The sequence below is a fragment of the Limanda limanda genome, chromosome 19 (genome assembly GCF_963576545.1).
Source record: "Limanda limanda chromosome 19, fLimLim1.1, whole genome shotgun sequence".
Classification (NCBI taxonomy): domain Eukaryota; kingdom Metazoa; phylum Chordata; class Actinopteri; order Pleuronectiformes; family Pleuronectidae; genus Limanda; species Limanda limanda.
Window position 1 is genome coordinate 10,335,121 of NC_083654.1, and position 25,288 is coordinate 10,360,408.

Below are 25,288 nucleotides of genomic sequence, written 5' to 3' on the forward strand. Positions count from 1 at the left end.
CTATAAATTCATGTCAACTCTGGCCTTTTTAGAATATTAGCTTGAGTGCATTTATAGCCAATAAAGGTGAATCAAGCCATGTTGGCCAAAATCCAGGACCTATCTTCCTTAAGTGAAATGATGTCATTTTCTATTACCCAGAGCGCATACAGTTTTTCTCTTGTGTTTCCCTTTAGAGCTCCAGGATGATTTGCTGCTGGTATTCAGGGTTAAATATAGCTAAAATGGCAAATCTAGGACAGTTGGGCATGAAATCTCTGGTGATCAGGCAGAGAGAGGGAAGGATTTACCAAGGAGGAGGAGGAGGATGAAGAGGATGAAGAGGAGGAGGTGGAGGAGTGAGTGGGTGAGACACGATGGAGGAAGATTTAAGTAGTACGAGAGAAATGGATCTGCGGATTCTGCGGAAGCAACAATTATCATCACATCCATTGTTGTATTTTCACATGTTAAATTTCAAATATTAACATTAACATAAATCTCCTCACTGCTCAAGTGAATCTATTTATACATGCTAGAGAGGTAGACATGTGGCAGATTGAACCATGTCAAGGCTGCCTCACCTACAGTGCCACATCCTGGTATGTAGAGAACCCCCCCTTGTCAATATTAGCTCAGTAATCAGCATGTGTCTGTTCTTATACAGTTGAACATGTCTTTGTTCCAACAGAGAATGTGGTGACCAGAACAGGACTGAGGCTGTAAACCAAAGAGGCCTGTAGATAATTCAACAGCAGTGTTCTGTTAACTCCAGTAGAAACATGAAAAGGAATAAGAGGCTTCACGGGAATGCGAAGGTGCAAAAAAGAAGGAGTTCTGAGAAAAAAAAAAGAATTTGCTGTCGTGAGGCTCATGCTGACCCTCGATAGATATAGTCACCATCAAGATAATTTAACACATTCCTCATTCTAATGCAGGCAACATGCAGATCTACTGAATTTCCTCCATTAAAAATGACACATAATCTCAAATTACAACTTATTCAAGTAAAATTATGACTTCTTTTCTCGTAATATTCCAATTTTTATTTCTCATAATATTCTAACTTTATTCTTGAAACGTTACAACTTTATTCTCAAAATAATATGACCATATTTTTTTTTGAAATTTGTATTCCCTCTACGCAGCCCTGATACTCAGCAGAGGATGCAGCCGACAACACTGAACCAAGATAGGAATCTGAGATGGCAGGTTCACAGAGCTGCCAAAGACAGCACGGGCTCTCCAAATCATAGCCTTCTTCTGTGTGTGTGTTTCTGTGTCTTTGTGTTTCTGCGTGTGTGTGTGTGTGTGTTCCCTGCACCCCCACCCCCACTGTGGACCCCTGCCAGAAACTGCTCGGCTGTCAAACGTAGCAGACTTTTGTCACATATTGTGTTCCCATATCTCCTCAGATACGATAATGAAGTGGAGCTTCTTGCCAAAACAGAACGGCACTGAGCCCGGCTGCTTAAGTGGCTGCTTTTGCCACTTTAGCACCATGACAGCAGGACGAGGAGCATTCAGGATTTCAACAAGCAGCGCTACTGAGCAGTGAAAACTGAAAGGCCAGATCAAGGCTGAGTTCAAAGGACGTTTTAAGACATTGCAGTTTGATATGTGACACCACTCTGATGATCATTTGTTTTTGGGGGCTTTAATGATTTTATGTACTTTGAGTTCTGATAATTTGATTAGATTGTATTTCAATTCTAGTTCAATTTCTTGAAAATCTATGTTGAAATAATTCCAGTATTTATGTGGTTTATGAGACTGTGTGTGTGTGTGTGTGTGTGTGTGTATGTATGTGTGTGTGTGTGTGTGTGTGTGTGTGTGTGTGCGTGTCTTACCGAACCACTCCTGAAGTGTTCCTGAGGACGGAGGCGGCGAAGCTCTGGGTGACGCCCACCAGACTGGTCCCGTCCACCTCCACGATCTGGTCGTTCACCTTTATCCTGAACCAGAGATGTATTAAAATATCATTCTGTGGGTACATGTGAGCTGAGAGGATATCTTGATATGGGCACACATTGGTCCTGTCTGAAAAATGACAACTCCTCATCGATAACAATCTAAACACACTGAGGCTGATGCAGGGAAACTACTACAAGAGGCAAAGAGACAAACAAACTGGCCTATCATGCATGTTCATGTTATTTTAAAAACAACAACAGGGCCAGACTCTCTTTTGGTCGTGAATTTCCACTGCGACGGCTCCAGACTATTGCCTGAACGAGAGACAGAAGAGATGAGGCTCAAAAGGGACGAGGAGGTTCTAACGAGGACACGGAGGACAGCTCGCCTTTTGCCCTGAGCCTCAATGCGGCCTGCATTTCTGTTCTTGACCTGAAATTAAACTCCCCATGATCCTCTGTTCATAACACAGGAATTGTTAAACAAAATAAACTAAAATAGATGCTCTTACTAAATGTTCTCTCTAAATCTGCTTAATAACCAGATTAAAAAAGGTTCTGAATTTGAGGTTTGAATGACTTTTTTTTCACATGATTAAAACAAATATGGTGACTAGGTTTTTCAACATCTTTTCTTATTATCACATATTTATTCTATTATATATACTTGGCATAATCAAACCAGAACAACTGCTTTGGAGAATAAGGATTCTTGACACTGATAATAATGAGTAACTCATAGAAAAGTAGGTTGGTAAGTTTTTTCCATAACACTTTTTGAATTTGTATCAGTTGAAATCCTCTTTGTCCAGAGAACTATTTAATAAATAAAGTTGTCTGAAGGAGACCGATGAAAAAGCCTGTGGCCTTCGCAGGACTGGAATAAACACGACTGGCGTATCTGTCTGTCACTTAACAACCTGCCGGCCTGCGGGCTCCCTGCCAGTGCTCTTAATGCCTCAGACTGGGATCTTCAGCCAGGAAGAGAGAGAGACAATAGTCAGAAGTTAGCAGGCGAGTCACAGATAAGTCGGCTTCTATCAGTTGTCAGGCAGAGGTCGTTTGTGTGTTTTGGGGGCGGAGCTTTGACGTGGGGCCGAATGGGAGGGGCTGGGAGGAAATGGTGGCATATTTTCAAAGTGGAGCCTTCCAGGATTACCAACCCTTGCTTTGACATGATTTCATTCATCTTAGACAATTTCTGCTTTCTACAGTTTCTGAATATGATGGAGTAAATTAAAACAATGTCGATAAACATTGAAATAATCTATGAAAACCTAACCTAGCCCAATTACATGCTGGGACTACAATTGAATTTTAACCTATTCTATGGATTTATTTTTCAACTGATCCAGAATAACACTTCCATAAACTTGAGAGGCAGATTTAATTTAAAGAGCGCCCAGTGTAGCAGAGACTGAGATATCCTTGCTCTTAGTACTTAGAATGGGTTAAGCTCCTAAAACAAATAGACATTTCCAACTTAACACCTTTTTTTTTCCAAGTCCAAATCAAAACCAAGCAATGTTCTCTGATGGCAGCATCCACACCTGCAATAACCAGTGTTCTTTCTCAGCCTGTCAATCATTTAATATGACTGAGACACTCAACACGTCAACCAGAGCTGTCATAGAGACACATCAGGCTGACACGTAGACGGAGAGCGAGCTGGTTGTCTGTCACTCAGCAGCTCAGACGCCTTTCTGACCTTCCAACGTCTTAATCTGGTTTAGTGCGGCCGAGTCCGGTTAACAGCTGCCGAGTAAAGCCAACATTAAAAACCAGTGACAACAGAGGAAGATAAATCAATAAATCAAAACACACAAGCACACATCCACACCTCTAACTCATAACAACAGAATACACAGAGACGCTGCAGCTGCTGATTCACAATAGACGATGACTCTGTTCCTAGTAGAGGGAGTTTTGCAATATTCTACACAAAATAAAGCTCAAATACACAAAGAAACTTTACAAAGCATGTAAGGGGGAAGTATTTGTTGAAATCACATGCGATGTGAGGGGATTTCACAGTAGCCTGTGTTGTTAATATCATGTATACACTAAAGTCTATAACTTAATTTGACAGATTTCTACAAGGAAATCATATGGGGTGATGATTAAAACCACAAATATATTTTTGTGCAAATAAAACAATTAATACACTATGATTATTTAACAGAAATGTTAATATATACTTTATGCATTACAACCTGTATTGGATAAACACTGTAACTATCTAGAATTCAGAAACTGCTTAAATAAATGATTAATCATTTACTAAAAGATAAACATGGAGGAGAAAGGAGCTCACTTAAAGGAAAAGTGAATACTACAGGGATCTATGCAACATTACTGTGAAACTATAGTTGTGAAACTATAGAATGAATGGAAGTTATGAATATGCATTGTATATTCTTCAGTCTTGTTATTGCACCCATGTGTATAAAGATAGTATGGAGGCTTAAAGCAACAACACTTAGCATCTGCAGCTAAGTTAGCATCTCTGTGAGTAAGTGCTGCAGAACAGAGATTCTATCATTACATTAGCATGCTAACATACTCAAAGTTGCTCCCGCAGATATATTATAGGTTCTTTTTTTATTTTGTTTGTTTGTTTTAAATTTATTTTGTTTTGTGAAAAGACCTTGTGTCCCTTAAAAGGTGCTATATAAATTCAAGTTATAATAAAGATAATATTAATATGGACTCTGTCTTTTGAGTCATTCATCCATCAATCATTAACATAGCACCTGTTTGTTACATCTGGAGAACTGAGACACAGTTTGAATCTTTGTTCAGCTCTAACAAATGAGCCTGAAACCTACAAGTAGACACATAATCAAGTAGAGAAACAAGACTTTTTTGGAACTGTCATCTTAGAACAGGATCACATTTTCCCACTTTATTTAACCATCCCCCAACTCCCCATGTCTCTGCACTCTCACTACGTTTTAAACTAATCTCTCACTCTCATGCGCTGGTGAAAATAGCAGCCAACTAAATTAATCCTTAAAGAAAACACACCTACTACTGCAAACAACCCCGGTGCAATAGAGTACCCGGAGCTTACGGCACTTACTGCCCTCATGATGCTTTCAATGGACGAGCCTATCATCTATTAAATCTGTTAAGAGGGAACATGAACTTCACAGACACACTAATAGGTAGATGCTTGGGCTTTAGAGGCAGAGAAACACTGCTCACCTGCTGTCATTTCCTCCTCTACCTCAGCTCAGTGTTTACTTTGCACTGGTAGCGTTTTATAATGCAGAAAGACACACAGCACGCACACACACACACACACACACACACACACACACAGTTTCTCCCTCACAACAGACAGACACACCATCCAGGGACAGGGAGAGGCTCACTGTCTAAATAGAAGCCTATTGATGCCTCTCGTTTTGTGCAGACTAATTCATGCAATATAAACGACACAGCATACAAGAGACGTAACACAATCTAAAGCAACGTGACACACTTGTGACTTGTGTACCAGACTTGTGTACCAGACTGTTCCGCTCCCAATGGCTCTAATCCAAACCCCTGCCACTAAATCAGGTACAGCGTGTGACTGGGTGTGCGTACGTGTGCTAATGTGGTTGGAAGAAACAAAATAACTGATTAATAGTTTATTTTTCTGCATTTAACACAGAGCATGTAACTCCGGCCACCAGGGGTCTCAATCTAAACTACAACAAAGAACCTAGTGTGATGTCTCAAGCAGCGTGGGATCATGGGAGTTGTGGGAATGATAATGTCAGGACACGAATATATAACAGGTCTAGTTGTTTTTAGAGATTTTAATTGATATTATATCTTTGAGTAGTATGTGGATCTTGAGATGTGGAATATCTGAGCTTTCAGGTGTTTTCCAGACTCATCTCTCACAAATGCACTCAAGAGCCAATCAGACGGCGGCTCTCACCTGCCGTCCCTCTCTGCAGCTCCGCCCTCGATGACGGTCTTGACGAAGATGCCCAGTTTCTCCAGACCGGCATCAGCACCGACGCCCATCCCGATGATACTGATGCCCAGGCCGTCGTCATCTGGACACAAACAGGAGAAATCAAAGCATTTTATAGGCTGCAACATTCCCAAACGGTTTTGGTTGGATCTACTTGATGAAACCAAAAAACTGCTCCAAGTGAAGTGATGTCAGGTGGATGTGAGTAAAAAACAAACTCACAAAGAAGAAAAACTGATTTATTAATGGAGAAGAGGAAGATACATTTACTATAGACCTGCTGGCCTTCACATGAATAGGAAATGAGCTGGATGGGAAGTTCCCTTTCATTGTAGCATTTCTCCATCTCCGTCCTGTAGTAATTATTCACGAGCTGTTAGAATTACATAACGGGGAGTGGATGGTGAAATCTTGCAACGTAAAGTCATTCTATTCTATTGTAAGGCCCCTGGCAGTGTCGGATTTCAACACAGGAAAAGCTCAACAGGACAAGAAGAGTGCAGGGGATGCAGTAGCACATCTCCTCATTGGAGCTCATGCTCAGAGAAGTAGGACAAGCTGTGCACAACAGGGTGGTTCAGTGTGATATTAGGGGATTTGCAGTGAAGTGCTGTTTTGCAACATGATGGCAAACAGCAGTAAAATACATTTCTCAAAGATTTCTCAAAGAAATAAGGTATTATCGTGAAAGGCAGAGCCTGAAATTAAGAAATACAGAAATGAGTGAAAGGAAAAAATGAAATAAAATAGAAACATCACAAGTGTAATTCCTTTTGTGAAGGGATTCATTCTCCTGCCTCTGATGGACATGATACAATATTCTTAGCTTGTCTTTCCCACCTTTCTCCAGCTCCACAGGGAAGAGTTCCAGTTTCTCCACCCTCTTCTCCAGCTCGTACTCAGCCGAGGACGCCACGGGATCCACCTCCTCATTACGCCGGTCGTAGTCCTCATTGGAGTAAGTGTTGAACACCTGGGATAACAAATACAAGGGGTTAACGGCACAGAAGTGGGCGCACACAACCAAATATAGAAAAATTGGACCCGTTACAGCCACAATATCAGGATGGCTCCGGGTCTTTACTTAATTGTTAAGAGGGACTTAAGGAGTTAAATAGAAGAATATGTTTCTTATTTAGCGTGAAACAAGTAACACTGATCGACAATTACAACTCATACAAAGTGACAACACAATATAGTTTTGATAATAACAGTTATTTTTGTGTGGGTGACGGAGTAAAGCTGCTTCTCTCCAAATTTGGATTAAATAGGCGCTTTAACGTTTTGAACCTAAGCATCAATTTCCCACCAATCTCTGCACAAAAATCTATCAACCCTGTGAAAACCGAAAGCCATTATAACGAAGCCAAAGCTAATCGGAGTGTTAAAACACACCACACTTCAATGCCGCCCAATCTAATGAGGCGGTGGAGGATACAGAGCGATGCATTTCTCTCCCTCTAAGCGGCGAGGACCTCACAGGAACCTCTGCTCCTCTGCAACAGTCAGCTGTCACTTCACATCTCGCCCCGGCCGAGCGCTCAAACTGCTCCCTGCAGCGAGGAGGGAGGAGGAGAGTGTTGTGCATGAGCTGGCTCCAATGTGCATGCTGCTGTCACATTGTAGTGCGGTCTGCTGCAGGAACGCTAGCTGCTGGTGCTGAGTAACGGTGTGCAGAGTGTTTACGTGGATACCAAAGACATGCATGAATGTTCACAGAGCCATCCCGGCTGTGTGAATGTCTCCGATTCAGACAGACACCCACACTGATGGCAGCTGCATTAAAATCTGAAAAGCTAGTGACATTTGCCACATGGTCTTGTCTCCTACAAAAAAGGATTTCAAGGTGAGAATATCACACTCGGTGACGTCTATCATTATCAAAGTTATTTGGATGCCGCTCGTTTTTGATCACATGCATCACGACGACACTAGATGAGGAGAAATAAACCGTTGCTCGTTGAGCCGAGGTTGCGGATGACATCTTGACATGTCCGCCCTAATGCAGTGTCACCGGGCGAGTCAGCAGCTGTCGACCAGCTCCTCGGTGCCCTGACCTCTCTGATTCGACTGAAAGAGGAAATATATTCTCACCAGAGATCAATGAGGCTTCATGTCACATCACAATGTATTGATTATTGCCCAGAGCCAGATTTATGTAAATCACTTGCTATGCATGTGAGTAGCGAGATCTTAGCTGTGCCAGGTCAGTACAAATATTAAAATCAACACTGCATCTGTTATCACATATTCTTGTATCATGTTGGAACTGTAAACGATAACAATGATGAGGGCAAAGAAGTTCAGAAGATAAAAAAAATGCATGAAAAATGCCTGTCGATGCCGTTAGCAACACATTTTCATGTTGAGCTTAAGCCCATGACGAGGCCATGTGGGTTTGACTAATACCTCACCAGGAGATGAGAGAGATACAGAGAACTGGAGTCAATCAGTAACTGCTGCTCTGCTGAATGAACACTGTGCTGGTTGTACATAAACAGCTTGGACACATTGACGTAGCGTGATGCTGCCAGGGCTAGTTTTTATTCTTTGGTCCGCTCGCGCCTGCGTGAGCTCCATCCATGACCTTGCTGTCATCAATCATTCAGCGTGATCAACAGCCCTGCATTATGAATGATTGGATGTACACACACACACACACACACACACACACACACACACACACACACACACACACACACACACACACACACACACACACAAAATATATAAAGTTGTGCATGGCAATATGGAAATGCGAATTAAATATAAGCCTCACGGACATTCAGTAATCAGTAAAACACATATACACACACAATATATAGTTGTGCGTATATTAAATATTAAAAGAACATTTTAAAGACATTCAGCAATCAGTAAAAAACACACACACACACACACACACACACACGCACACACACACACACACCTACACACACAGTTGGCAGCACAATATACACACACGTGCACAAACTGTTGGTAAATGCTAACGGCAGCACTCGCACTGTCCTGGACTTCCTGGATGCCATTGGCAGTCAGTTCACTCTCTAATGGCCTCTCTCAGTCACTGTGTCCTATCTACAAACACATTAGCATGTGGCCAGTCACTTGAGGGAGTGAAAGAGAAAGAGAGGGAGAGGGGAGGTCAGGAAGGGGGATGAGGACAGATGAATGTGGATCTGTGAGCGAAGGCAGACGAAGAAGAAGCGGAGGAGGCGCAGTGAAGGAGAAAGATTGGAAAAGGGCAGGAGGGGAAGAGAAATCAAGACGGAGGGAGAGAACAACAGCTAAGGGCAAAGGATAAACAAGGGAGTAATGGTGACCGAAAGCGAGAGGGAGGCGACGAATAAAAAGAATAAATAGACAGAAGTTCATTGAAAGAGACACGTGGGGACAGATTGCACTGTCAAACAGAAAGCATTTATTCGGGAGATATTAATTCTCCCAGAGCAAAATCCCAAAGTGTCCCTAGCAATAAGCAGAAGAAGAGCATATACTGAAATGTAAAGGTCAACCTGAGCAGACTGATGATTCAGGTTCACTTTAAGCTGAAGGAAACATTCATCTTTCTCTTCTGCGATAGGATGAACAAAATCCTCTTGTTCACCGACTATAGAAAAAGGACTTTTTGACCTAAAGTAAGAGAGGGTAGAGACACCTACAGAGAATGAGAGAGACAGTATAGTAATGTGAGTCTGACTGCGGTTAACCTTGGCAGTACGGCAGGATACTGCTGCCTGTCGCCCCACAGGGAGATGGAACAGAAACCCGGCACGACCAGGCATGAAGCTGGCAAACACAAGCCCGACAGCTGGAGCCGACTTAGTGCTGCTGTTGATCACACATGTAGCCAATAGCAGCCATTCAGAAGTTGTCGTTCTTTGCTTTTCACACAATGTGGAGACGATAACGTGGTGGAAAACTTTGCAGGGCTGACCCAAACCTACCTCACGCACCCGAGAGACAAACCAAAACCTGACAGCCTCACCAAATGTAATATGAAGGGCATCGATGTGCTGACCCACATAATCCAATAAACTGATCCCCTGCAAACACCAATGTCAGACCATTCAAACCTTAATTGCTTTACTCACAGTGTGAAATCAATGTCTCATCGCATAAACATACAAATAATCCACATATATCCGAGTCTAAAGCTGTTTTCAGACATGAACTATGGAAATTGTTCGTGAAATTGGGTCCAGGGGGTGGGGGATGGGGGGTGGGGGGGACGAGGGGTGGCTTCTGGCTAGAGCGTTGCAGTAGACAGGACATCATTTATAAATTCCACTGCGGAATTCAGATCGACAGCAGCGTTGGCCCTTGTCGCAAAAATCTCTCGAATCTTTGGCACCTCTTTTTCATCCTGAGGTCTTTGTTTTCTCTTTTCAGTTTCGTATATTTTCTCGCAGTATTCTCACTTTGATATTTTGCTGGACATTTCACTACGGGGATGGCCGGGAAATGTCTGTAGCAACTGACTCGGACATTTGAGTAATTTGAGGAAATCGTCTTCAGTGCATGTTTGAAAGCAGCTTCCAATTTTCTGCATGTGGTTAACATCAAAATAAAAAATGCACGTGGGAATCACAACAAGCTTGAAATGCAGTCGTCCTTGTACTGCAGCTCTTTTAGTGAAACGTCACTTCTGATTTACCAACAAACACATAGGGGACACATACAGGCACTCATCTGTCTCTAAGATGTCTCATAAAGACAAGATCTTCTCTTTCTTTTTCTCACTGAATCAACCTATATCTCTTCTCGTCACCTCCACACCAAATCACACACACACACACACAAACACACACACACACACACACACACACACACACACACACACACACACACACACACACACACACACACACACACACTCAAGTGCAGTCAGCAGTTCTGCTTGGTTGTCCACATTTTGACGGTCCTATTTCCAATCCCCGTGGCCCAAAGGAGGATGGACAGAGCTTGGTGTGAGTCTTGATTTGTGGATGCCTTTCTCTCTTTCCCTGTTTGTACCCAGGTGTGTGAGTGTGTAGGGGTGTTAGGGAGAGGCGGTGGACTAGTGGCAGAAGCTTGGACTATGGGCAGAAAAGGTTCGTCTCTGGTTCGACTCTGGTTCGACTCCACGGAGAAACAACAAAAAGACGAACCTGGATTGATCTGTCCAAAAATACAAGAGGATTCTCCCTACCCTGTCTAGTGCCCCTGAGCAAGGCACCTTACTCCCCCAACATCTGCTCCCCGGGCGCCGTACATGGCTGCCCACTGCTCTGTGTGTCCTGCACCAGATGGGTTAAAAGCAGAGGTTAAATTTCCCTCCTTGCATGAGTGTGCTTGTGCATGTCTGTGCATGTGTTTGGGACAAATAAATGTATCTTAATCTGTATCTTAATCTGTATGCTGCAAACACACAATGGGTATTAAAGTGATAGCAATGGGAGTGTTCATGAAAGTAGGCTTTGTATGAGTGCCACTGCCGAGGCAATTGAAAGTTCACCGCAGGTTCCACCCTGCAGATTTAAGCATGCCTGCATGGCAAACTGCTGTGCTGAATCAAGATTCATCCCACTGGCTCTGCTTCCGTACGACCCTCAGCGGCATCATGTTTGTGTGTCTGTCTGGAAACCTGTTGGCTCATCCTGCTGGTTCGCCTTAGGAACAGGCAAGCAAGGATTAGGTACGGGCCTGATAAGCTACAGGGGAGAAGAAAGGAAGAGGAAGATAACAGAACACAGGGATTATGCAGAGGAAGAAAAAAGGTAAAAGTGGAAAGAATGTACACGAGCAGGGCCCATTGAATGGAGTGAGGGAAAATGTGGACTGAGAACAACTAGGAGGACAGACAGGGGGGGGGGCAGGAGGAGAGATGTGGCCTTTGAGATGATGGGAAAATTGAAGGGAAGTAACTAAAAATCCAGTTAACGGAGGCTGGGAGGCAATATTCACTGAGAGAGAGAGAAACAGAATGACTCATGTGGTTCATGGGTTCGAGCAGCAGCACACACTGAGGCCATTGAAGAGTGAAACAGGCATTAAGAGAGAAATAAAGCAAATAAAATGAGATAAAGAAAAAAATGCAGACAAAGCTGCAGCAAATCTAAGGAGCGGGTTAGGCGAGGCCAGGAGTAATTTGCTCCAGGCTCGTTTGAGCTCTTGCCTAAGATGTCGCAGCATGGCGCCCATGCCTGGCCAAACGCCTCTGATGGTATTAAACTGGGCCTTTGGCGTGTCGGTGCTAGGGCCGTCGCCTGGCTTACGTTGTCCCAGACAGTTGCTGCTGCCCAGGGCAAGAGGAGAGACCCAGAAGAAATGTTCCTGCTGCTGTGGCACGAGCCCAGCAAGCCCTGCAGTGGATAAGCTACAGCCTGGTACACAAACACACACACACGCACACACACACACAGACCCAGAGAAACACAGTTTGCCTCACTGTGATAGCTCAGCACATTTCCACTCCATTAGTTGTACCTGTAGTCACCCACCCACACACGCCGGAGAGCTGACAGGTGCTGAGGAAAGTGTCTGGATGCTGAAGGGGATGAGACACTTGCTGATGATGGACATGAATTAATGTCTGGCAAGAAAACAGCGAGATTGACGGATAGGAAGGTGACGAAGGAGATGGAGAGAGGACGGAGTGAGAAAACAGAGACACCAACAGAAACATTCAGTACATGGCTCCAAATAAGGATTGAAACAGTCAGTCAGTTCGTCATTCTGTCGTCTTGACGTACAGCACCATCGGCCCTCGTCTGAGGAAGTGACACTGACTTTTGACATGACGGTCTTACAAGTCAGCATTTTCGTTTCAAACTCCAGGTGGAGCTTCTGAAAACAGAGTGGACACTCTGTTCCTACACGATGACGTCCTTGAGAGACAAACTCTGCCAAGATATTTTCCTTGAAATGTAAATCTGATCGCACCATCGTCCAAAACTAATTTCATGCCTTCGTTAGTTTACATTTGATACAGTCAGTTTTGGTTGTACCTTACATTTCATTCAGCTGACACTTTTATCTGAAGCGACTGACAGTGCATTCAACCATGAGGAAATAGAGCCCTGAGACAAAGCATTCACAGCTTATATCAGAAATCCGAAAACTGTGATTATCCCAGACAGAAGTTGTGTAAAGTGACGTCACGAACAGGATTCGAACCTGTGCGGGGAAACCCCATTGGATTTCGAGTCCAATGCCTTAACCTCTCGGCCACCGTGACCACGTCTTCCTTTAATTGCATGGTAGAATTGACCGTCTTATAAAGTTCCTTTAAAATAAGTAGTCTTTGTGAGCCACTTCCACATGCACTTCTACTTCTGTTGTTTGATATTGTCTCTTTCTGTAATTTCCAATTTCACAATGCAAACGAATGGTTTGTTTGATCCAGACCAAGACCACATCCTTTGGTCAGGAATACGTTTTGGTCTGTTGGTCCGAGGCCCCTTTCACACCTGGACAGCACCAGGACAGAAGGTATGGACCAAACAAGGCAAGGTGTTGTCTGTTGTTACAACAAGTAAAGACACAGAAATCAGCATTTTATGTCTGGCATGTTTTTTTTCTCCCTATCAAAATGCATTTCAGTCCACCGTTTGTGGCACAATACCACTGGATGCCATGGCTCCCATCAACTAACCAAATCATCGGCCAAATACACAGAAATAGAATGTGTGTGAGTGTGAGTGTGAGTGTGTGTGTGTGTGTGTGTGTGTGTGTGTGTGTGTGTGTGTGTGTGTGTGTGTGTGTGTGTGTGCGTGCGTGCGTGCGTGCGTGCGTGCGTGCGTGCGTGCGTGCGTGCGTGTGTGTGTGTGGTGGTGAGAGCTTTAAACAGAGCGGCAGAGAGTAGTAAACAACTGCAACTGAATGACTGCAGACAATGGCCTGCTTTATGTTATTCCTCTGTCATATACAGCGAGTGGGAGGCCGGGCTCACAAGCAACAAAACAACATGTTGCCTGTTACCGCGCTGATGCTCTAATGCCCACTTGCTCTGCTTCGTAATTCATTAGGCTGCGACAATGACGGGGCAGAGTGTGGGACCATATTTCTGCAGAGCATAATAACTACTGTGTGTCTCCAGATCACACACAGTGGTTATTATGCAGTGAGTAGGAAACAGTCAGAAGGTTTAGGTTTATTTTTTTGTATCTGATTACGTTTAAATTCAGACAGTTCATCTTAATCATGTTCCTGACTCACAGTAAACATGGGGGACAGTGCAATGCTCTGAGCCTTTTTCAGCACTGGCCGAGCAAACACTGAGGACATTGTGTCACAGGGACTTTGTTCTGTCCCGTTTTTTATTCTACTGCAATAAAAAAAAAACGCCAGCGCACAGATGATATCATTAGCAGGGGACCGGAACTTGGTGATTCATGTCACAGCCAAGTCCTGTGTGCTAACTGACCAGCCTCAAAAACCACAAGGAACGTCTCGCCTTTCCTGGATCATTAAAAATGCAGCTCCCCAGGGAGGATCAGGTGGCACCGACACAAGCAAACAAAAACACCACTGCATTAGTAATGGAGTGACTAATACAAATACGCACATGCCCAGTTTGAAGAGGTTGTGCCTGTCAGAGGTACAAGTGGAGGGAAAAATCCTCAGAGTGAGGAACATTTTTTTTCTTTTTATTCCATAGCATGACACAAAAAAGTGTGAAATTGTATTGGAATTGGTAAAATTTGTATATATGATACTAAAGAATAGTGCTGAACGGTTTATGCTTTTCACTCAAATATCTACATAATAACATGTTGAGTCATACATTTGTCTACAGCACAAGATGATTTGGAAGGAATCTACAGTATTTTCGGTTTAGCTTCCCCAAAAAGAAGCTTAACCAAAATACTCCACGATCATTCTGACTGCCCTCAGCCGCTGCTTCTGCCTGTCTTACTCTCAACGGTTATGTACAGAGCTGCTGTTGCAGGATGTTGCAACTCTCTCCTACAAAATCCTGTTCCCCCATTATGTCCAGATAGAGAGATTTCATAGCTACGAGGTTGACAGCCACCTTCACCCTGCTCACAGAGAGAAAGCAACTGGAATATGTCCACAAACAGAGAGTTATGCAGCACAGGTAATATGGCTGAAGGTAATTTATGAATGGGCTCATCCATTGAGAATGTTTGGAAACCCACTGCAACACTAGGCTGTCCACACTAATGCAGATATTTTGCAAAACAAACTCTTTCCTCTGTGTTTGGGCCTCTCATCCAACAGCTGTCTGATGTGATACACATAGATGGTGATACATGTGTACAATGACACTGAGCATTTTGGGAAACATGACATCACAGCTTGATCTGCCAATCCTCAGTCTTGCTTTGACTCATGAACAAGGGGTCAGAGACAATACCAACAATCGCTGCTATATGCTGGTTTCTCTATGTGGGGTTAATACAGCTAGGTCTAATTACAAGTTTGCAGCTACAGTTAGCATTACTGCACCTCATTACAGATATTCACAGTTGTCTGCCTTACCCAATATCACTTGGGCCACAAAGTTCTTCTCTGGTATTTGATGGATCGTTGATGTAGACTTACTTTGTTTTTATGTTCTCATCAGGACGGATATATTTGGTAAAACAAAGCTCAAGTGGAGGGAGATTTTATTTGTATATAGAAGGGAATATATCCGTTCATAAGCTCTAGCAATGGTGCTACAGACCTAAATACTACTTAAAAATGACATTGACAAAATCCATGTCAGTGTCGGTTCCAGAATTCCAGAAACGCTACAGCACATGCATCATCAGTGAAAAAGACAGACTGCCCTAAAGTAGACTAATCCTTTTCATCAGAAAATATGGTCAGACGGTTCCTGGCTAGATGCCATCTAATTTCAGCTTGTGAGGCAAAATAGTGTATTAGGTGATACCCCAGATAGGGACGATGGAATCACACAGATGTTGACTGTGGTGCACAGTAATCAGGAGAGACCAGAGAGCGCCTCTGCTTTCATGCACTGTATTAAGGGCAGGCAGATGAACTCCCAGATCTTAAGAGAAATAACCGTCTCTTAATGCCTGGTGAGTCTGAGGACTGGCGCCAGGAAAATTGGAAGTGTCTCTGTTTGCAAGCATCAGGGTTTTAAGTCTTTATGTTAGTTCATGCTCCAGTAAAGTACAAGACGAGTCTCTGAATTGGTTTGATGTAGTGCAGCGTGAGATGAAAACCAGCACAGAGAGATGGAACACGCGAGAAGATTGTTTTTGCAACCAAATGTCTGCAAGCATGAGAGTATCACTCGGAGGAAAATAAGTCTGTGACCTCATATCACCGTGTTCTGTTTTGAAATACAGGAAGTTAAATCTGAATCTACATTCATCAAGAAATATTTATACCACATTTGTGGAAAAGAATAAACACAACAATTTATTTCTATGATGCAGAATATCAACAGGCAAAAAACAGCCAATACGTTTTTCTGACTAGCCAGCTATAAAAACCATTGCCACAGAAAAAGGGAAGCAACACACATCTATCATATTGATTATGGCTGGGAGTTCAGATCCATGCTATTCAGCGTTCCACTAACAGTGCAGCGGCACAATCTAATGGACAAAACGCCAGTCACTTTGATCCAGAATAACAGACAGCATGCAGAGTGTAGGGACTGATTACACAGCCACTTCAGTGGCCATTTAACCGGCACTCCACTCATCACATCTGCTTAATTCCATTAAGATATCGCAGTGGCCTGGCTGATGAAAACACACTTGCTCCGCATGCACAGAAAAGTGTCATTAAACGGACGATGTAAATGCCATCCACGTAGCGGGAGCAGCAGAGGAAAACAAGGGGAGACTGACACAGCAGACTGCATGCAGAGAGAAAAGACTCTTGCTGTCAAACTCCTGGGGTGCGGCTCGGCAAAGAGAAAGAGAAAACACATCCCGTGGGGAGAAATCGGCAACAATTGAGAGAGGGTGAAAAGGATTTGGGATCAGTGTACGATCAAGGTAGACATTTTCAAAAACCTGAGCAAACTGAGATGCGATGCCTGGGATGCCTTCAGATTAAACATTGTATTACAAAAGTTGTATCAGCTGCACAGAACATGTATCAAAAGTACGATAGAGGACTGAATCTACGTCCATGCCACCAGTGCACGCTACTGTGCGTCACAAACTAGACAACCAGACTAGGGGTAGTAACATCAGGGATAAAACCGGTTGCTTGAATGAACTTATATCTGATTCTGTTCTGTAGGTCAGTGCCTCCGGGCAGGGAGGCTGTCTTTGCCTTTGGACGCTCGCAGCCGTCTCATATTCTCACTGGGTCAGTTTGGATGGTGCAGTTGAGTGAAAGGATGCGGAAGTAATGAATAATAATAAAAAATAAAAAAAACTTGCTGTGTGTTGTAAAACTAAGCTTGTGGCTCACTACTACGACACAGAAAAGCGTTGACCCAAATGCTAATGCCACCATGTTATTTTATGCTTGCAATGACAATGCTGATATGTTGATGTCTAGCTGGTTTGTTGTTGCTATGTCAGGATCTTAGTTCAGTTTGTTAGCATGCTAATATTTGCTAGCACTAACCGGAACGTACGGCTAAGGCTGATGAAATTGTCATCAGTTTAACATTAGGTTGACAAATGACACAATTTGACAGGAAAATATAAATATATAAGCCATAATTTAATAGAAATATATTCAATAATTGCTGAGAGTGTGAACCTTGTGGTATAGCGCTAAAGGAAAGACGGAGAATCGCTAAACTCATCAACTGGGAACTTTGGATGTTGGTCAAATAATTTGTGCCAGTCCATTTTATTACATTTTGAGATATTTTACAGTATATATTAGAACTCTGACCTATACTGACAGATTTACATCCATCCCCTAGAAATCTATATAGCTATGAAAAGCCAGATCGCAAGTCTGTAAGATCAATCTTCTGGCGACCCTTAATGCCTGTAATTATTTCATGCAAGTCCAGCAAATATATGTTGAGATATTTCCTTCTGGACCAAAGAATTGGACAACTACACAAACTGAAAGTTCCATCAACTGCAAGCATTGGTAAAAAGGCTAAACTCAACACTGCCGCAACATCAAAACAAATACATGTTTCTTTGAACATCTGGAACTGTAACTATTTGAAAGCTTACATCAGTGTGCATGCTTACAAAATGTTGCCCAAAGCTGGTTGTGTATCATTTTCTCCCCGTGCCATGATGATTTCTAAATGAAATAAGCCTTCAAAGCTGGGATGTTGAATTGGTTTATCCGCTTTATGGGGCAGGAATAAGAAATATCGCATGAAGAGGAGTGAACATTAAGTATTAGATTAGAAAATGACAGTTTTTTTAGATAATAAGGCCATCTCTGCAGACTCCTCCCACAGGGGTCAAGCTGGACCCGTGCAGGGCCGAGGGCTGAGAAAATAGCTTTGTCTCTTTCACAATATAGAACGAACAAAAGACAGAACCCTGTTTGTTCCTCATGCACTGAGAGGAGGGGGGCGTGTGATGAAGTGGGAGGGGTGCATGTCTAATTGTGCGTGTGCGTCTGGGTGAAGGGACGGGGGCAGTGCTCATTTAGAATTCTCCATATGATGAACGAGCGTCGGCCCTTTTCATAGAGAAACAGAAGCCTTGAAACGACAGACAACAGAGTAGCATACTCTTTGCCTATTCAACCTTAAATGGGACAACAAGTTCGAACAAGCACTCAGATTCACAGTTTAGAAAAAAGTTGAATCTGATATTTTTAACAATGACCAAAACTAAGATTTGTAAATATGTTTTAAAAGTATGACATTTGATTGTTAAATGTAACTTATGCCATAGCATGCAGACTAGAAGTTTTAACATTTTATTTTGAAATTCACAAATCCTAATATGTAGGTGTGTTCTTGCGTTTGAGAGCATGTGAGGTGAGTCCGGTGAGGGAGGGAAAGAGAAAGAGAAAGAAGCAGAAGGACACACACTGCAGAGACAGTGCAGGATAATTAGTGAAGCCAACATCCCATTTTCTCCTCAGAATAACTGGGCTAATTGTTCTGGTTTGTTAAAGCATGTTAAGAGGACTGATCCTCAACCTGAGGAATGTTTGTGTTGCCTCCAAATCCAGCATACATACAACTTAAATCTCCAAATCCCGACTGTACTCTGATCTTATGTGTACACATACTCCGACAGATTGTGCGTCGACAGGCTATAATCGCAGAAATAATATCTGATTTCACTGTCAAATTAAGCAAAAAGGATTCAAAAAAGGAATACAGCAAACTAGATCATGTTGCTTACTACTACAAACATGAAGCTTACTGATTCCACATGCTTAAGGATAATGGCTGAAAAAAAAAATCCCAAATCCATCTTTCCAATCCACAAACAACACTGGCTGCTTTGTGTCCAGCTCTGCACTGAAAACAGTTTCAAACTACTCCGAGGCATTTGAGGAATAAGGTTTAAAGCTGATTCTGGTTGAAAAAATAAAGAAGAATTACTTGCTATCAGTGAAATGACATTAAGGGAAATAGGTATTATAACCAGAAATAGTGACCTTTGTGAAAAATCCCCATACGACGAATGGTAAAATACACGTAAACTCTAGCTTAACACCTGCTGTTATCATGAGCATTGCGGCCGTAGCAAGGTTACGAAACACCAACACTGTTTATACCGTACATTGAGATTCATATAGACTCTGCCACTGCAACGTACAGCTCATCCTCATCTCAGAATAGTTCAATAAATGGCTTCCTGATCTAAGAGATAGGGTGAGGCAACTGCTTGAGAAAAGCAAACACAGTATCTTGTGTGAAAACTGTGTGGGTGCAGCACCAGCATGACTAACACATGCACAGATGTTCTGCCCGTGAACATGTCAGTTTCCCAGAGGGCAAAGCTGTGACCCTCGGTCTCTGCATCACAGAAAATAGCTACACCCGCTTCAGAGCATCAGAGAGCAAGAGATACAATGTATGATCATGTATCTACCGTATGGCAGAACACATTAAAAGGACGCACCAGTTAAATGAGCACAGAACAAAGGTCTTAAGACAATAAAGATTACTGATGTAAGATTATTTTATCGTAATCATATAACCTCATAAAGGCATGTGGAAGTTGTTCCATGGTAACTTTAAACATGAGCCAATAAAAAGGAAGGTCTGACTACAATATTAGCTCTCTGTTGTTTTAACCTACTTCTGATAAGAGCTGCACAAGGGCTTTTATGTTGGATTGGGTTCTGTGTGTCTTCACAGTTTAGGCTTCCACAACAGTTTTGTGCAACACCCGACTTACTATGATGGTAGCAGTGCTGAAGCAAATCTTTCTCTTTGGAGGGATGTCCTCTTTGTTCTCCTCCGGCAGACCAGGAATCTCTGTCAGGTCAGAGCCCGGGTCGTAGACAATATCCTCGTCGTCTCCATAGAGGTCATCCTCGGGATCCGTACAGCTCTCACCCCATCCCTGGTAACAAGCGTCCCCGTCTGCATTAAAGACCACCCGCTCGTTCCCAGTGTATTCCTCATCTGGTTCTTCAACTTGATCATTGGGGGATTCAGGGGGCTTATCTTCTATTGACCCATCTCCATCCTCCTGTCTTTCAGCTCTTGTAGTTGTCTGGGGCTCTGGAGTGACTGGTTGGTTAGTAATCACAGCATCATCTTTTAGAAGATCATCGCGTTTTGAAGCCTTGGACACCCCTACATCCTCGGTATGTTTTCTTGTTTCTGATGGTTTCTCTTCTTCTTCATAGGAACCATTGACTTGACTTCCATTGGTGGTGGCCCCAGAAAGGCGCCGTTTATCTCCACCTGTACTTGCAACCTTGTCTGCTTTGTCTTGAGACTCCTCCTCTTTGGGAGCAGGTTTCAGCTCCGCTGTCTCTACTCCAGGAGTGGGACTGAGGAGGTCCTCAGAGGACAACGATGTGGGAAACTTTCCCCCTATCCTGCTCCGATAGTTTCCTCGAACAGGAGACTGTCGTGAATCATCCTCACTGAGATCTCCTCCATGGCGTTGGCATCCATCCGGTGAGTAGAGGGCTCGTCTGCTGACTCCTTTGTAGGACACACCCTGATTGTGGTGGTCAGCATTTTCAAAAACAGCACTGAGTTGACTGACAGTCGGTGACGATGCCTCTGCTCTGGAGCAAAGTGAGTCCAAAGAGTCTGTACTGCCTCGGTTGGACCTTGTCCCTCGCCAATCGTCAAGATTCTCGTGGGAGCCTCTTTTATCACGTCCGTAGGGAAAGACTGGTGATTGAGACTGGTCACGAGACTGCTGCTCAAACAGCTTCCTGGTTTCTGAGAACCTTGCTCCAGCACTTCCAACCCGATCAGCCGACTGGGAATGCTGGAGCTTTATCACAGATCCGTCAGCCTTGTTGATGAAGTTGGTGGGCTTGACAATCTTTGGTGGCGAAGAATCCTCTCGAACCTTTGTCTTCACTTCTATTTTTTCTGTTTCCAACTGCATGAACATGTCCTTGATGCGGCTGACATGGGAGCCATATTGGCGGCCCCTTGGTTGTTTCACCCTTTGGAGGTCTTTGGGCCTTGAGTCTCCATCAATCCGCGGCTGGTCAAAGGCCTTCTTGAGTGCCTGAAACTCTGTTCGGTAGGCATTACGGTGGGGGGAGGCACTCCGGAGGCAGGTCCTCTCCCCCGAGGCCTCCGTCTTCAGCATGATGAGGTCTTTGGATTCCGAGGAGATGTCAGCATTGCCGTGGCCTCATTCGAACACAGGAGTGAGGGGCTTAGTTTGACCTACTGCAGCGCTGCTTTCTCTGACAAGATCCAACTTCCTTTAGGCCAATTCACACCTGCAACGATAAAGAAAATAGGTTTTTAAGATAGAAGCATTTTATAACAATGCATGGTTATGTGAGGTCAAAATAACTATTCAACAAACATGGGGGTCAAATTGATAACAGATGCTGATCAGTGACATAAGAGCAGGAGAACAAGTTATGAAAGCTTATTGGACTCTAAAAGCTCTCTGGGGATGTTGTCTATTCAGCAGAGCTGCGCTGTTTACCATCTCAAACCAATGCTCGCTGTACACATTAGTATAAAAATGTGATCTCCGTGTTCACGATTGTGTTGTTCTGTAGATGTTTTCTTCCCTTTCCCCACTTTAACCCCTTCTCTCCTTTTTCTATAGTGAACGGTGCCACATCCCCGTAGCCTTATAAACCATCTACTGACATTATGGTGGTCACTTTTAAATGTCAGTGCTGAGACAAAGCAATGCATGCTGGTTTCAACCTTCACTGCACATACATACTGTGGTTGAATGCACCCAGAGATGCAGCATTACATTAACTGAAAGACTTGAGGATTAAATGATGAGACTATGTTCCTCTGCCCTCCATTGCAACGATAGGGAGAGCGGGGTTGCAGGCTGGTGTAGGAGTTAAATATTCCATACCTTCTGACATTAATGTTTAATACTGTTTGGAAATGCATTTCACAGAGAGGGAAATGAAATGTGACACGATAAAGCAGAGGAATAAAAGGATAAAACATTAATTTAGTTGTGCTGTAACCCTCAGCATGGGTGGTGTGGATACAGCAACAGCAGCAGCAGCAGAGGCTGAAACCTGAAATGTCCTGGCTCAGAATTCATTATTCACCACGCTGGACTCTAGATGGCCTGAGTGCAAAAAAACAACAACCCACATCCTCTGTTTGGACTGGTGCAGCCTCGGAGGATAGCCTCGCAGGAGTGCAGAGTAAAGTTAGAGGTGAAAGATGAATTCGGGGGTTCGAACATCGTGTCAGTGGGATCAGACAGAGCCGTCAGCCTCACCGCGCACAACATGACAGCTCCGGCTCCAGCCCCCGCAACACTGTCCAACTCCTATTCCTCCACATGTGTCCCCTTGTGCACATTTCCACCAAAAGTATCAATGAAAATGTACGATTGATTGATTGATCGATTTATCGGTGATAGGGTGAGAAAGGTGGAGTTCACCCCCAACACACACACGGCGACGTTGCCTCAATGTTGCAAAAAAAACAAAAGGAGTCAGACTTACATCCATGGCTCCCCGGGCTCCGCGATGTCAATAAACAGTAAATCCACGGTGTCGAGCTGGAGGCGAGTGAAAGGATGCTCTCTGCACAAAAACAACCGCGGACCCTCTGTGGAACAATAACATCGCTCTCCCACGCTGGTGAACAGTCCGGGGACGGATCGGACACACCGGAGCCGCTACAGCGCCATTGCAGGCAGCTGGGGGGGGGGGATGCTGCCAGCCGCACAATGGGGGTGTCGGTGCAGTTCAGCGGATCGCCTCGGTGGAAGCTGCGGCCCGGCGGTGTCTGCAACCCGGGAGTGCGTGCGTGTGCGGTGTTGCGTGTGCGGTGTCCGCCCGGTTTCTCTAAATGCAAAGGCTCATGTGACAGGTGTTAGGACCTGGACTGCGGCAATGGTTTGGTCCGATAAGCTGCTGCGCGGAGCCGAGCGGGGGGGGGTGGGGGAGCTGCAGTGTGGGCACGCATACCAGCACACACACACACACACACACACACACACACACACACACACACACACACACACACACACACACTGTACACAACCTCACTGTCCATCACCCGGGTCTGGGTGTGGTGCGCGAGGGTCAAAGGTCACCCTGGCTGGGTGGATGGATGTTCAGCAGGTTAGGTATTCAGCCAAATGGAACTGTCTGTGAGGACCACCAGGTGGGCTACAAGATCTTATGAGAGGTTATAAATTAATACATATTTTACTCCTTATTTACTCCTTTATCATTTAATTTCTACTTAGTTCTGTATCAGCTTCTCTGTTTAATGTAACATAATTATTGTATGATTATCTTATTGTTATTTAAGATAAGACAAGATAATCCTTTATTAGTCCCATGGGGGAATTTGCAATATCACAGCAGCAAGAGTAAAAAAAAAGGATCAGTAAGTATTAAATAACATGCAATACCTGAGTGTAAGGATAATAATAATGTAAGGAATAGAAAACAAATATAGAAAATTATGAATGGAATATATTATGTAGTTTCAAAACATGAAAAATATGTGCAGTGTGAGAATATGACCACTAAATTGATTGTACATGAACCATTGTATTGCACAGACAGATTGAATATAGCACAGTGAATATTGCATAGTTAAGAGTTAAGAGTTTAAAAAAAATGTTTACTTTTATGCACTGGTTGGAGTTACACTTAATATTTCTATTTAATTTACAATACGCTTTTACTTTAATTTTCACTTAAATTTTACATTTAATTCCTTATTGTTTTTATTCACTGTATTATATTCTACTATGTATTGTACTGTACAGTAATATATACCAAGCTGGCACAATAATTTCCTTTGTGATTAATAAAGTCTTATCTTATCTTACTCCATCACATTAGTCTATATGTAGCAGCGGCTGCACGTTAATTTATATGCTTAAGGAGACTGCAATGAAATGATAGATAATAAAGTTGGCTTACACACCCACCACGATTAAATCCATCAAAAAAGAAAATAAACAAAGGCACTCTTGCTGTTGAAAAATGACAGTGTGGCTTATGTATAGCAAAGATGAATTAGAATAGCTTACATCCACCGAGGATGGACCTGAGATATCAGGAAATGACACATATGCTCATTATCAACATAGACAGAGCAGGTGACTCGAGCTGGAAGAAAATAGCCACAATTAGTCAGTAGAAAAAAACAACAACACAGAAAATATACACCAAAGACTAGAACACTTGAACACTTCATCAATCAAGTTATAAAGCAAGCCTAGTTATAGTAGGGGGCAGAATATGTGTCTTGATTAAGACCTGGATGTACCATGGCCTGAAGACAGAAAAACCCCAAAGTTTCTCATGTTGTGTCCCAAGAACAAGGGACTACCTCTCAAGCCATAACTGTCAAAGAATTGGTGCTTACATGACCGGCCTGAAATGATTAGTCATCGGGTATTTCTCATTAAAAGTCCTGATGGCATTATGACACCCTGTCCCTCTCTGGACGTCTGTATATTGACATAATAAGCCTATGATGTCACTCCCTGATATCTCACAGGCCTATATTCTTCCTGTACTTCAGGTCAGTTGCCCTGATGAAGACCAGAGTGCTGCAACGTGTAAGTGCATTGTCTTTATAATGGCCAAGCATTACTTACACTAATAGAGGCCTTTTTCATTTCTCCACTGCGAGAGTATCTTGGTCTATACGCCCAAAAGCATCTTCTGGGATGTTTACTTTTACACAGCTCCTTTTTGTTTGCCTTGCTTGATTAAATACATATTCAGAGTAGGACACAGACTCTGAAACTTGCCGTCTCTTCCCCAAATGAATCTGCATGCATTAATATTTCAAACGTGTTATGATGAAGCAGATCACAGCGTAAAAACTCAAGCTGCCTGGGTCACGCAGAAGTCAACAGACACACCGTCTAAAACACGGGACTTA

General features: G+C 43.3%; 1 protein-coding gene and 1 non-coding gene across 2 annotated transcripts in view; both read right to left on the reverse strand.

The window, feature by feature from the left end:
* ppp1r9a (protein phosphatase 1, regulatory subunit 9A) overlaps nt 1–21,521 on the reverse strand; it is a 49,164-nt gene extending 27,643 nt beyond the window's left edge. Inside the window, exons 1-4 of the mRNA XM_061092242.1 lie at nt 20,133–21,521; nt 6,706–6,838; nt 5,827–5,947; nt 1,830–1,934 (exon numbers count right to left, since the gene is read on the reverse strand). Of these exons, the coding sequence (XP_060948225.1) occupies nt 1,830–1,934; nt 5,827–5,947; nt 6,706–6,838; nt 20,133–21,521 (1,748 nt within the window). The remainder of the gene's footprint in view (nt 1–1,829; nt 1,935–5,826; nt 5,948–6,705; nt 6,839–20,132) is intronic.
* On the reverse strand, nt 13,003–13,084 carry trnas-cga (transfer RNA serine (anticodon CGA)). Its single transcript has one exon. It is a non-coding gene; the product is annotated as a tRNA-Ser (tRNA).
* Nucleotides 21,522–25,288: the final 3,767 nt, after the last annotated feature.